General features: G+C 39.0%; 1 protein-coding gene across 1 annotated transcript in view; it reads right to left on the bottom strand.

The window, feature by feature from the left end:
- AFG2A (AAA ATPase AFG2A) overlaps nt 1-14,475 on the bottom strand; it is a 197,311-nt gene that overhangs the window by 132,641 nt on the left and 50,195 nt on the right. Inside the window, 1 exon segment of the mRNA XM_075751101.1 lies at nt 5,679-5,805. Coding sequence (XP_075607216.1) covers nt 5,679-5,805 — 127 coding nt within the window.

Below are 14,475 nucleotides of genomic sequence, written 5' to 3'. Positions count from 1 at the left end.
TCAAAAGAAATCCCACATCTTCTGTTATTTCAAAGAACCATACTTGCACCTGGGCGAAACCATGTGAGTCCTCTAGGTGCTGGCTGACTGAAAAGGAGACCCCCAAAATCTCACACTCTATTTTTAATCCCAGGATTTTACCAGAATATGAGGAGTGCCCTTTGACAAGCAGAGAGGTATTTCAGCATTTAAAGTAAAAAAAACCAAAACAAACAACACTTAATGGTTCAGCAGTGTGGAGAAACATGGCAATTGCATTTGCATACTTTGATTCCTACTATGAAATACTTTCCCACCTGTTCTATTCTCATGATGCCTACAAAGCCCATCTACAAATGAAGACTGATTTCATCAAGCAGGGCAAGCAGTTCAGCACATTACCTTGTAGTTATCTCTCCCAGTCCTAAGGCTGGACTTCAGTAACCTAGCAGTGTCAAATTAAGTATGTAAAAAGATTTTACTCTAATTAGTGTTTACTTAGTACTAATTAATTCAACTGTCATAAAATACTTTGCCAAGCAGTAAGTGTCCTAGCACCATCTCCTTCTAAAAAGTACTCAGTTTTGTGCCCCTGTCTTCCAAGTCTGGATGAAATCTGTACAGAAGTAATGCTGAGAAATGACAGCCAGAGACGTATTCCCCTTCCTCTGCTTATACTGTATCGCTGCAAGGCCAAGAGACACTTGAGTGCTCATCCTTGAGCCAAATCCAATGCAGACCAGTATGAAAAGCTAGATATTTACATTTCCTCCTCCAGAGTCCAAAAGCAATTTAGCATAGGTGGGACCTTCTTTCAGGCACAGCTTCATTAGGGGGTTTCGCACCTGAGTATTAGGGACAGGAAAAACCAAATAAATAAACCAAAGTTCTCCTTCACAATTCCATGTACAACTCCATCTGTGTTCACGCATCTAAAGCGGCAGGGAGTGGTGGGATGGTTTGTTGAGAAGACTAAGCCAGGCACTTCTCAGCAGGCCCAAGTTACTGCAAGCTAGACTGCTAGATATAAGGAAAAAAATCTTCATGGTGAAGGTGGTCAAACTGCGCAGCAGGTGCCCAGAGGCTGTGAAATCTCCATCCTTGGAGAAACTCAGGATGAAACAAGAACCAGCCTTGAGCAACCTCACCTAATACTAAAGTTGGCCCTGCTCAAGCAGCAGGCCAGACCAGAAGACCCCAGGGGCCCCTTCCAACCTGGAATATTTTACGATCTTTGCTCAAACGGAGGGTTGGAGGGGTGTCACAGAGGGAAACATAGCATATGACTGATGGATTACGTGGCAAGTAACTCTACAGTCCTACACTATATTTGAAACTGAAATCCCACCAAATCAAAGCTGTAATACAGGAAGAACCTTTAGTAAGATATATGTGACCAAAATGGAAATCACAAATAGGCAAATATATAAGTAAGCAAATATATGACATGGTAGTAAGTTAAGTTTGTGCCACTGCATCTGACTGCTAAATGTGCTTGTAGCATCACCTGCTTTGTAACAGCACATACACATTTCCAGACAATAACAAATTCACATGCAAGACGCTTTCCTATTCTTTTTAACTTGTAAAACTGCAAACCTAAATATTTTAATTTCTTCCACAAGCCTTCAGAAAGACAGAACTTTGATGTTTTTAAAGAGGAAAGATTATTCACTTTTGCTGCAGGCAAGAAATTATAATTTCTTCACTCATTCAACCAAATGGCTTTATCATGCATTTTTTATTTTCATCAAAACAAGCCACTTTAAATTAAGGTTGTCTGATAATTACACAGTAATCAACATTTTGAGGGTCAGATCAACTTGATGAACCTCTGTTTGACTTTTCTACTCAAAAGACTCCTCCAAATCCAAATGAACCACGGGGGAAAGGAGTTTTATTCCCTTTCCTCCTGCTTGGCAGTTGCTGGGAAGAATACAGGCTGCAGTTTTAGTTTATTTTGTTCACGTAAGCAGAAGAGACAACTTGCTAGTATCCATGTGGTTCTTAAACTGAATAAGCTGAATTCAAACCCAGTGGTTAATACACTGAAGCCAACAGAACTTATCTAAGGAATAGGAAAACTTGCAGGTGAAGGAAGAGAGAGTGGAAGAGGAAGAAAGTGAGGAGAAGGCTAGGGAGCAGGAAGGTTTTAAAAAGCAAAGTAAATATGCAAAAGGAGACAGCAAAAATCCTCTGCACTGGCACAATACACAGAATGCATGTTCTTATACCAGCACGCAAGATGCTTCAAGCCCTCCTGCAGTAACAAAGCATTCATAAAGATTCAGCTCTTCAGCATTCAATGTACCAGGACCGTTTCTGCTTTAAGCTACACTGAAGCCCATGAACACGGACAAAATCCAGACCATCATCAATCCAGAGACAATGGGCAACACTGACAGCACAGCATCTCATTAATCTTCATTTGTCCTATCACATCCTGTCATTCTTATGCAAATAGCATATTTGAGGATACATCTTTTCTGCACCCCATGATAAGAAGAAGCGAGGCTGTCAGGAGCATCAGGATGTCATCCTATACCACAGGGCCATCACTTCACTCAGCGCCTCGTGTTTTACATCACAGCTAATGTGTTTGACATTCAAATTTGACCTAGCAGGAGGTAAAACTATCCGATGCCACAGCAACATGCATCTTGCTTCCTGTGCAAAAACATTCACCAAGGTCCCTGGGGATCTGACAGTCTCTCTTCCTTCGCTGTACCCTTGCTAATGGAGATTGAAACATTGCTTCATGGTGTGGGGGGAATAACTGCATGGGCAGGTAACGATACCAATTCACTCCTCTCACCCAAGAAATAAGTCCAGTACTAAAAGGCTAGGAAAACAGGTTCCACTGAGAAAGGAAAAAAAAAAAAACAAAAAAAGAAAAAAAATTAGTTGGTCTAGGTTTTCTTCCATGGAAATCCGTCAGACTACACAGCAAACCTTGTCCACATATACATCTAAATACAACATTTAATTTCAAGCTAATCAAATTATACAGAGCATTCAAAATATTTTATGCGAGGTTTGTGAGGATGAATGATCTCTCGTTAGGCCAACCGATACAGGGGAAAATACAGACAACCTTTGAATCATAACCAGCTCCATAAAGTTACTGCAAAATATTTTAGGTATGAAAAATCACTCGAGTGGTTAAGTCACCAAAAATGAAAAGCATCTTTGCAATTATTGCTCATCAATTCTCCTTATAGAATGAAGAATAAAAGTGAAGATTTTACTGCTATTATTGACTCAGTGTTTGGTTTCTGTATCACTTTCAAAGAATGTACAGAACATCTTGTTCTAGAATATTTCCCTTCCAAGAAAAATCACTTTCTGTATCATACATGGCTGAAAACAGTATGTGCCGTTCTTGTCTTCTTACGAAAAACAGAAACTATCTCAAAGTATTTCCAGCATCACATGAATGGGATGCAAAGTAGCTAAGTGCTACAAACATGGGACACAAGGTTAGAATAATATTTCAATACTATCATGACATCTTAGAGAAATTATCATATTAATAGACATTTGTAACACGTCAAAACAAGTTCACCATTGAAAATAGCTTTATAAAAAGTCTGACTCAAAATCTATTCACTACCTGAAAGCAACATACTGTTGTGTCTGCAGGGATGATGAAGTCTGCACTAGGCTCAGGGGAATATCTTTACATTTGATATTCCCATGTACTGTTTTCAAATTGCTGAAGATTAATCATCACAGAATTTCAGTTAAGAGACAGCCACATAAATAAAGATGCTGAGTGGATTATTACCAATTTTATAAGCATGTAATATAAAACTTACAAACCATGTATTCCTCAAACATTTTTTTGTTTAAAAAATTAAAAGGTACTCATAAAAAGTATACCAGACATTGTCCCACTCCCCGGAAGTAGAGAATACAAACTGCCTTGTGCCTTTATAGCACATATAAAGTTCATGCATTAAAAATTACTGTATAGTTATCACACACCTATGACAACAGGACACTCATTGTAATACATAACTGAACTGATATTTCCATACAAAATATTAAATTGATTTAACAAAATGTTACCCTTTCAAAGGAATCACCCATCACAAACTAAAATCTCATACTGAAAGTTTTTCCATTAAGTGAAGTTCACAATAGAAATGCTTTCTGGTGTCAGTCGTCTTTCTTCCAGAAGGGGGGGCGGGGGGGAAGGTGTAACTTGTGCACTGCAAATATTGCATAGACCGAGGAGAAGTTGGTGGCCTGGTATAGCCCTGTCTGGTCGGGATGAAGCATAATGAGAGCAATACCAACTCAAATATGATTCTCCAGTCCCTTTAAATCACAGGCTAAGAGGTCTAGATTTGCACCAGTGATGCAGGCACAGTTGGCATTTATCTAGTAACTTAGGTTCTATCTAAAAGTTCTCGGTATTGCAAGGTGGCACTCTTAACACACAGTAGTACTGTCCTGATATTGCCAATATTTCAAATAAATACTGTCCCAGTATGTCAATATTTCAAATAAAAACTAAAGTATAAGAAAACAGTATTCACTGGGGGCCCAAGAGAAACCTAGCAAAAGGGAGAATGAGAAAGAACTGAATTCCCAGGTGGCAATGGAGATAACACAGCACAATGTTGAACTGACCCAGAAGGAAATTTCCTTTCTGTTCACCAAACAGAATAAAAATTCAAATTCAGCTTAGTCTGACCCTGAAGAATAGCCATCAAAGAAAACTGAAATCAATTTGACAAAAGTGGAATCTTGAAAATTTCAATTTTGCGCAAGCATATTTTTCACTGATTAGTTTTATTGTCTTTTACTGAAAATTCTTTGCTAGCTCTACTTTGCCACAGCAGGCACAGATAGTGTCTAAGTAAGCCTTAAGTAAGCTTTCGTCAGGACACCATCAGCTGTGTAGCTTCCTTCAGTTCAAAAGGGAAGAGGCTGTGTTCTGGAGCCAAAATACAAGGTTTTTTTCCTCAAGACTTCATGAAGGTGAAAAGTTGTGGAAATAAGAACCTTACCAACACTACAAAATCTATCTTAAAGGAAATCACTTCAGACTAGTCTGTCTACTGCACTTAGCTGTGAGAAGACACAGCAGTGGTAGACGGTTTTAAAGTGGATTTTCTAGAGGGCTGCTGGGCTGCTTTTGTGTTCAGAGGTTTTCTGCAATAAGAGTTACAACCCTCCCATTTTTACAAACTTGAAATGTTCCTGTCGCTTCAGCACAGCTGCCGCAAAATCTAAGGAGAAACTGCACTGTTTACAGTTGGAAATTGTATTGCTGGCAGCAGGCTAATGGCACCGAGGAGATATTTAATCTTTTGAAAGGAAGTAACTAATGAAATCAAACTCCAGCAAACTCCTGCATAAACAAACACAACAGAAGCAAAAACCACAGAAGCAGTTTGACAGAAATGTTGTTGCATAAGTTCAATGAGCTTGATTTACGCAAAATTTTCTTCTAGGAAACAGATACTTAGGGCTATCACAAAACATTTTGTTCCTGTTAAAAATTCTGTAAAGGGAAAACAAAAAACGAGGGACATAATCCTTTCCTTTGCCTTGTCTTCATTTACAAACTTCTAATCTTAATCATTAAATTGATCGGACAATAGTTTGGAGAGTAAAAGAGAATGGAATTATACCAAAATCTGGTCTTCTCAAGAGGACAGTATATACAACAGTGCATCTTTTCGTACCTTGTCTATCATGTCCGGTCTGTTTGTAGCTGCCAAAATTGTCACGTCCTTCAGCTGTTCTATCCCATCCATTTCCGTTAACAACTGAGCCAAGACACGGTCTGCTACATTTCCAGCACCTGAAGAGCTGATTTAAAAAAAAAGTCACAGCATTAGCTTTCCCTTCCTAGAAAATTGGAGAAAGGAAAGAATATACGGCTCTTTTCAATTTACAGGGATCCATCTTTTTACCTTCATTCTTTCTGATTTTTATTTTCACCTTCAATCCCTGAAACAGTATCAGTCATATGAAGCGAGTAAAAGCAAATCAGAGAACTAGTCCTTCAAAAGATTTCTTCCTATTCAGTAAAGCAACCGAGATTTTTTTTACTTACTGCCCTGCTATATAGGCTGTAAAGAATTTAACCCAATGTGGATGTCTGGAATAAATATTTTGAAGATAACTAAATTCATGCAGCTTCTTTACCAGTCAGACAAGCTTTCATTTTTAGCACCATCCAAATGAGTGCTTACACCAGCCTATACAGTATAAAAAGTTAGGTAGTTATGTATTTTGCAGACTTGCTCTACATTTTTATGTTCTCCCCATCAAATTAGAATAAATTGAGTGTTCACCAACTGCGTCATAATAGCACTGTCAGTCCTTTAACTCAGGTGATTTTCCAGATACCAGGGGAAAAAAACCCACAACCAAGACTGAGAAACAGAAAACTCCAGTTTTGAAACTGTCAATATGTGAAAAACCTAAACAGACAAGGCATAAACTATTCTAGGCATTTATTTTTTTAGTTTGGAATTAACTCCAGTAACCTTGAAGTTTATGGAAAATTTGCTCAAATTGCTTAACTATATTTAACAAAAAACATTATAGAAATAAACTCTATTATTTTCATTAAAGGTTCTAATATTTTAAAAAAGAATAATGAAATGACATACCACCTTCTTCCTAGACAATTCTTTGACACACAACTATGTGTGTGCATACATATATATGAGTGTGTGGACATATTCACATGTATAAAGGAAGACATCACATAAATCAAGAGACCAAGCACATACGTTGTGATAAATAATGCATCTCAGGAAAGGTGGTGTTCTTTATAACATAAAGAGGCTTTATTTCTGAAACATTATAAAAAATAGGTGACCACACACCACATCATTTTTTATTTTTGAAAGGATACTAGACCTAGGAGATACTAGGACCATACACAGATAACTGCACACATTCATATGTTGGCAGACACACTACACAAATGACGTATGTGTTCCTTGCAGCACCCTGCTCTATATAAACACGGGGGGGGGGACACCAAGACAAGCGCAGGCAGTGGCTCATCCCCAAAGTTCCCTCTGCTGAGCAGGGGCAGAGGGAACTTCATGCTAAGAAGTGAAAAGAAGTCAGATATTTAAAATAAGTACTCCTGCAATGTACATTTTTCTACTGTCACCCCAAATCTACATAGGATTAAGATAATTTTTTAATGTCAAAATTTTTGAAAGTCCTCTTCCAAAAGTACTCTTAAATGCTATACAGACATACAGGCACCTATACACACAAACACAGCACAATTATCCTGCCAAACACTAGTTTCCAAAAAGAAATATTCAATTTTAAAATATAAGCATTCCAATTATTTCCAACAGATAGAAAATACACACATATAGTTGCATAGTTATTACGCGCGTATATTGCTGGAACACTGCCACCCACCACCAGCACGCCTGCAACCAAAGTGCTTCCTAAACATCCCAGAGCCAAAGCAACAGTAATGACTCCATCGCTGCTGTATAGAACTCCTCCAAATAAATTCTCTAACTTTCCTATTCTACAACCGGTTCTGTAATTTTCCAGTGCAAAACAGTTAACTTATCAGAGCTAGTCTGGAAAATATCTTTGAGGACCTATAATAAATGTTGGCTAACAGAATACTTAGGTTGCTAAGAAATATTAGAGAAGGGACTTGGGTTAGCTACTTGTCAGCTTTTCAGTTTGCTGCAGCCGCTTTAGAAATTCCCAAACGATATTAGAGCATTTCTAACATACCCATGGGTCATGGTCCCATTGACTTAGAGAAGGCTGAACATGATAAAACACTTCAGGTGTTGAACAAGGATAGCAAATGCTTTTCGAAGGACAGAGCTTAAAGGAAATTAAAATCAACTTTGTAACATAAGCTAGTCTCAGTAGGGATTCAGGCCTCCCATCTTGCATAAGCTTCACATTTACTTGACTTTATACCCAATAGGCTCCACACAAGAAAAAGTTAAGCAAAGGAAAAATAATTGTAAGACTGAGACCAAAACGTTAACATTATGAGATGACCTGAAGCTAGAAGACTTTGGGGGAGATGCTAATTTTTTTTTTTCCCCCCAAGGAAGCAAAGAAGAAATAATTGGTTTTAAAGGAGGTGGCTAGAACAGATATTACATCTTTCCCCAATATAAACGCTTCTCTTACAAGCTTCATACTGAGGAAAAAAAAAAAAAAAGTGTTTATTCTAAATAAAATCACCACTGTTACAAGGGAATGTACATTGCAAAGACTTTCATGCAATAAATAATCAGAAAATTGCAGTGAAGCAATCACTGATGGCATAATGCCGCTCAAACAATGAAGGGGAATACCAGTACATTATTAGGGGGTTTATTATTTAAAGCGAAGTAAAAAAAAATTAAAACGGCACATGCAAAAAAATGCCAATAATAAAAACAGTATCAAATGAAGAGGTGCCTGGGACCTATGACACCAGGAATTTCAAATTTCAGGTTTTTATTTACATAGTTCACTAAGCTGTCATATGATGCACCATTTTTAGCACAGAGTCTACAGCAAATTAGCTTTTGGCTTAACAGGATACCCTATAAAAACCAGAGGCAGGCCCAGGTTTACAGTGAGAGATCTCTTTACCAGCTGCTCGGAGCTGCACCAGAGCTGCACCATGCGCTCCGAGAGCTCTAGCACTGCCCAAGCTGTTAATCTGAAGGGTGACACGCAAGTATGCGTTTCTCCATTTTCCCATGGTTTCCCAGCAAGGGTTTCAAATTAACACAGGCAACGTTCATTAAAGCTGCCCGGACTTTTGACGCAAACGGCAGCCAGAGAAACAAATTATGATTAACCCTCCAGTCTCACAGAGGCACTGCCAAAACCAACTTCCAGCCAAGGGGGTGTCTTTCCCCTGCCACCTGACCTCCGCACATTGATGTCATCATCACAACTGCATGGAAACGGTCCTCAAAAGGCACGTCCTGGTAGAAACTAATTTCCTGTCAACACGCTGCCTGCAAATCCAGGCAGTCAGAATGAAGTCCCTCACATAACCTGCACAGGGCCATGTGTGCACAAGTGCGTATATGCAAGAGCCGTGCCCAAACCAGAAATACCTTGAACTTCAAAACAAAAGAAAACGTGCAAGAAAAGAGGAGTCTGGCTGCTCCATAAGGGCCTGAGAATTTCAAGTAATCTCTTCTGTTGCCCTAATGAAATACATCAGTCTGTAGGCTATATGTTATTTTAATCTTTTTTTGCCAACCCCTCTTCCTTTAAAATCCTCAATGAAGGAGTTTTAAAGGCAAAAAATGTCTTTGCTTACTAGTTTATTACATCAGTTAGAGCCAGATATCCTCCCCTGTGTGATATTTCAGTTAATCCTGCAAGTGTCCCATCAGTCTCAGTGCAAGAACACATGTGCTCCTGCACCGGCACTTCACTTGACCATCAGAGAAGCTTCCTGAATGGCAAAAGCCCATCAGGTAAGACTACCCATGGATTAAAACAGGCTATTGAAGGTGAATGTGAAAAACAAAACCTGTTCTTAGTATTTTATCTTAGCTTAAGGCACTTCCAATACACACTTTGACAGAATAAAACATGCATTCTACAGTGTGCCAAAGCCTCACAATTAATCTGAATTAATTCTGGCCTTGTCTGATAGAACTGAGAGATTGTGAGCCCCAACGCCAAATTCAATTTAGCAGGTGAGGGCTCTCCATAGCACCTTTTCTTTTTCTCATTTCACCTTATCCAATGACCGTTCTAACCAGCTGGATTCAGATCTCAGTGGGTATCATTTCCCCTTAAACATCTTAAGCCAGTCTCATACTTCTTCCTGGGGATATAAAAGCAACTGCAGCCTGATTCTATCACTGCATCAAGGAGTACATACAGTTCATTAGCTTATTCAGTTCTTCAAGCCAAGCAGATTTTTGTTTCCAGGCATAACCAGATGTATGAAATCACCAGATTTAAATCTGTTACCCTTCTTGCTATAGGCATTTTTTTGACAGCAACTGAGTTCTTTTGTACATTTTTACTTATTTAACTTCCTTTTCTTCTTTCTCCCCCTTTATCTAACAGATTTTTTAATATTTAAAAGCTGAAAACAGTCTGACAATGTAGTCATTGCGGTTTCACCTCATGATGAAATTTGGTAAGCATCGCCACTGCGAGCTAACACAAACGTACACTTGCACCATCTGACAACCTAGAACACTTCCAAAGCCAATGGAATGAATGTTTTTTTCAGAACACCAGATGTCATTTTCATTGGAAAATGTATTTAAGTCTCAATCACCATTTAAATCCTGTAAAGGAGAACCAATGACTCTCCATCCCACCACTGACTTTGATGACATTGAAGCCTGTCTGAACACCTAAGCTTTAGAATCAGACATTAATTTAGTTATGCTGCTAAACCGTAGACATGGAAATGCAGGAAATATTCACACAATAACATCTTAAGCACCCTTAAATTCACAGCAACTGTGAAGCTACAAAACCAGAAGGAAGACGGGGAGGGCCTCTCTCCTGAAAAGCCCCGCTTCTGCACAGATGACCCTACCTCAGGCAGATCCACGAGGTCGAAGAGGCAGACCTCAGGAGAAGTATCCAGGATAAATTACCACAGAGGGATTAATCTCCACGCAGCTGAAATCTATAACACAGGTTTTGTGAGAAGGGAGTACAGCCCACCTTTTCCAAAATGTCGTATCAGGCAAGATTTACATACAGATAAAAAGCTGCCTTTATGTATTTTTTTTTCCCCCCTAAGAATTACAATTATAATCAAAATTCACGGGTTTTAAAAATACTTCTGGACTTGGTATCATCTCAAATAATTCTCTCACTGGAATCTCTGGAAATAATTTTGTATCAAAACAAATGTAAAACTCATTGACATGACAAAATGGTTGGTATCACAAAATTAATATAGGTTGAAATAGACCCTTCTGGCAGGACTCTCTGCTTCTCCACAAACTACTGAGGTAAAAGGTTCCTGAAATACCAAAGCCCCCTGCCAGCACGCTCCCACGCAAGAGTCGCCTCGTTCGCACAGTCTGAGGGATTTTTATTGAGTCTGACATTTCTGTCAGGGCTTTGCAGGGGTAACCTGTCAGCAAGGAGCACCTGCCAACTCCGTCTTTTCAGTCCAACTGCCGTGATCGTAATTACCTGTCACACTGTTTTATTTCCTTCCTTCACAAATTCTGGTGAAATATAGCTTTGGCAGTTCAAGGTTTTCCATAGCATTAGAGGGGAAAAATAAAATCTACTCCAATAGCATTACCAGAAAAATAATACTTGCAGCACCTTCCCAGATATCAAATTTCACTCAAAAATTCTATCAGTGGGGCATTTTGTCCAGCAGAACAGACACAGCCATGCCACTTAGAAAAAGCGGGCTCTTCCACACAGATATACTCTGCTGAAATATTCAGTCAGAATATTCCTATATCTAAAGACAGCAGAGCAGGCCCTTACGTTAGCTTTGAACTTTGTTTCCCTTGAATGCTACCGGGGCTTCAAAACCCAAACTTTACTAAATATGCTAGGTTTACAGAGACATGCACGTTAATACGAGCAGCACAGTATCACTATTTTTTCCCTATAGCAGCTTTCCCTCTCACCCTCAAAAATCACACCACCTTTTATATCACACACTTATTTCTGCTTACAAGCACGATTCCTGTTTTGAGCTGAAAAACAGTCATCCACAATTATCAATTGATTCCTCTATGTACATGCTCTCACAACAAAAGAGGTATTTCATAAAACAAAAAGGCACAGCAAGCATATCTAGGCCTAAGTGATCGTTACTAAACCACTAGGCCAAATTCACTTCTGACACATGTATGGTACAACTTCAATGCATATAATTAATTCATACCACTACAGATACTACAGGCTTAGATGTAAAAAAACCACAAAAGAAAAACACTTTGTTAAAAAAAAAAATAAATAAAACCCTCTTCAGTGCTAGGATAAGAAACAATCTCCATTGCAGGGGATGCCTGTGTCATCAGAAAACCTCTGAAAGAAGATAACCCTAAACCCTTCCCTCCATCAGCACCCTCCAATTAGATGCTGTCGTATTCCTGTTGTACGCACCTGTATGAGCTATTACCCACTATTATTGTTTCACATCTTCCCTGTTTCCTCAAGAGTAAAATTCAAGTACTACCGAAGGGCAATCTCCAGAGGAAACCTGAGGAAGTCTGGGACATTCAGAGACTGGGTAGAACATTTAGGTTTATGGTCACCTCCAGGTCAAAACAGTGTTTTGCCAACGTCGATTCACTGATTAAGTGAGGTTCATGTAATTTGGTTTTTAAGACATTAGAAAAGCATAGACAAATAAAAGAACTCCTAGTACTCCTCGAGTGGCCTTCAACTTCTAAGCAAGCTTCCTAAAAAAGAGAAGATGAGCTTTGAGAAAAGGTGAAACAAATGGCCTATAGATCGCTGCAAAAACATGCTAATTATCCCTCCACGGTCATGAAACCAGCCTCTTCCATTTGCCCAAATTTCTTATTACTGCAGCTTCCAGAAGTTAGGGAAGTACACCTAGAAAAATGAAATGCAACAAAAGGAGAGAAAAGGAGGAAAGAAGCCAGTTTGAGACGGGTTTGGAATTAACAGGCTTTCTTCCAGAGGGCTTTCCCCAAGCACACCTCCAAATCCTTAAGTACCTAGGTGGTGATCCACTGTCCATTTCCATCTGCCTGCAACTAATTCCAGACACGCGTCCATGAAAGATGGACGTTAGACCTTGCTTTCATCTGACCCTGGCATCATCTAGCTGAAACAGGAAGGATGCTAACATCAAGAGTTCTCCTGATCTGTTAACACTGACCTTGCTGCAAAAAAACTAAAACACAAAAAAAAAAGAATCCCAAACACACATGATGCACAGTAAATTTTCCATTTCCTTTCTTTCAGTTTTCCTCAGCATTTCTCCTCTGTGCATTCCTGGAAGTTAATCAAATTGAAAACTGTAATTAATCATGTCTACCAGGGAAGCAAGTACAGTTTAAGTTGGAAGTATTACAGAGCTAGAAGTAAGTAAGTAGACTGGATTTCATTTCATTATAACAATATTTAAGAGGTTTACTTTCATCTGGAATAAGTTTAATTTATAAGTTTTAATTACTGTTATATTCGCCTTGTATTTCATTTAAAATTAAAAAAAAAATAAAAATAAATAAAAAAGACTTGCAATCATTATAGTCCTAACCCTGCAGGCAGTTGTAGACTGCTTGAGCCCATGTATTGTGGGTAAGCTGACCTTCTCCCATAGCCAACACCATACCAGAAATTGAAGTGGTCACCACATATGCCCTCTAATCCCGGTATCCATTGCAACTGGGTCTCTGGCAGGAATCCAGAGGCTCAAATTCACGTCTTTGGCTGAAGCACCTTGCTACAGGTCAACTTTGCCACAGCACTCCTAAGCGCTGCAGAACAGACTTACCTACATTCACAGCCTTGATTAGTCCCTCTAAACCCTGTACATTTATCCATGCACTGGAATGACTTCAAGAAAAGGGTTTACAGATCCAGTCCTGCTTCCACTGATGCCAATCAAAGACTTCAAATGTCCGAAATATGATACAGGCTGGCAAAGTTGCAAATTATAGGGTTTTTTAAACAAAAAGGAAGAAACACAGACTTAAAACACAGTGATTCTTGTTAGACAAGAAGCATTAATGAGTTTGGTTTAGAATTAAAGGGATTACAGACATTTATTGCATATACACACAACCTATGGGTAATGCTATTTGTTAAAATTGCTATTCAAAAGCAAATTACAAGCTTTACTCTATGATTAAATAATTTCAAAGCTTTACTTTTTCACCACTCCTTGCTGGCCTAAAATAGAAAGCTGGCACTGGACATGCAGCTTTTTCCCCAGACAATATTTCTACTTGGATACCAAATTCCAAAACTTTAAAGAATTCAGACAGCAGTCACAAAAGTTTTGAACGCTTCAACTCTCTATCACATCCAAATACAGCTCAGGTATTGCAGGGAATCATCTGACGTTCCCCAATTCAGGGATAAATGGTGCCAACATAAGCCAGAAACACAAACCTCCTTGCCTGAGCCAGCTGCTAGACTCAGGTCCCTGGAACACAAATGTGGCACAGGGAAACTCCATTTCTTCTATGTATTCTTTGTTCACTTCCTTTTGCATGAGTAATATTAGGGTGACAATACCTCCTCCAGCTCTACTACCGGTAATTTACCCTGTGAAGGTGGTTTGCTACTGAGAACCTCAATCCTACCTAATGCCACTCTGCTCTGTCCCTGCAGGGTCCAGCTCATAGGTTTCATTGCTAGGATGCATTACACTGACCTCCTTCATGGCAGAGGCTGCCGATTACACCAGGGAATTTGCATAGATACAAAAACACAAGGATCTGTTCAAGTGTATAGTGTAATATGTGCTAAAGTGTACAGTATAAATATGTGCTAAAATATTCCGGAAAGACAGACAGCTTGGTTTAAAAACAG

Source organism: Balearica regulorum, chromosome 4 (genome assembly GCF_011004875.1).
Source record: "Balearica regulorum gibbericeps isolate bBalReg1 chromosome 4, bBalReg1.pri, whole genome shotgun sequence".
Lineage (NCBI taxonomy): Eukaryota > Metazoa > Chordata > Aves > Gruiformes > Gruidae > Balearica > Balearica regulorum.
The sequence above is the reverse complement of the archived record's forward strand: the minus strand, read 5'-3'. Positions and strand labels throughout refer to the sequence as shown.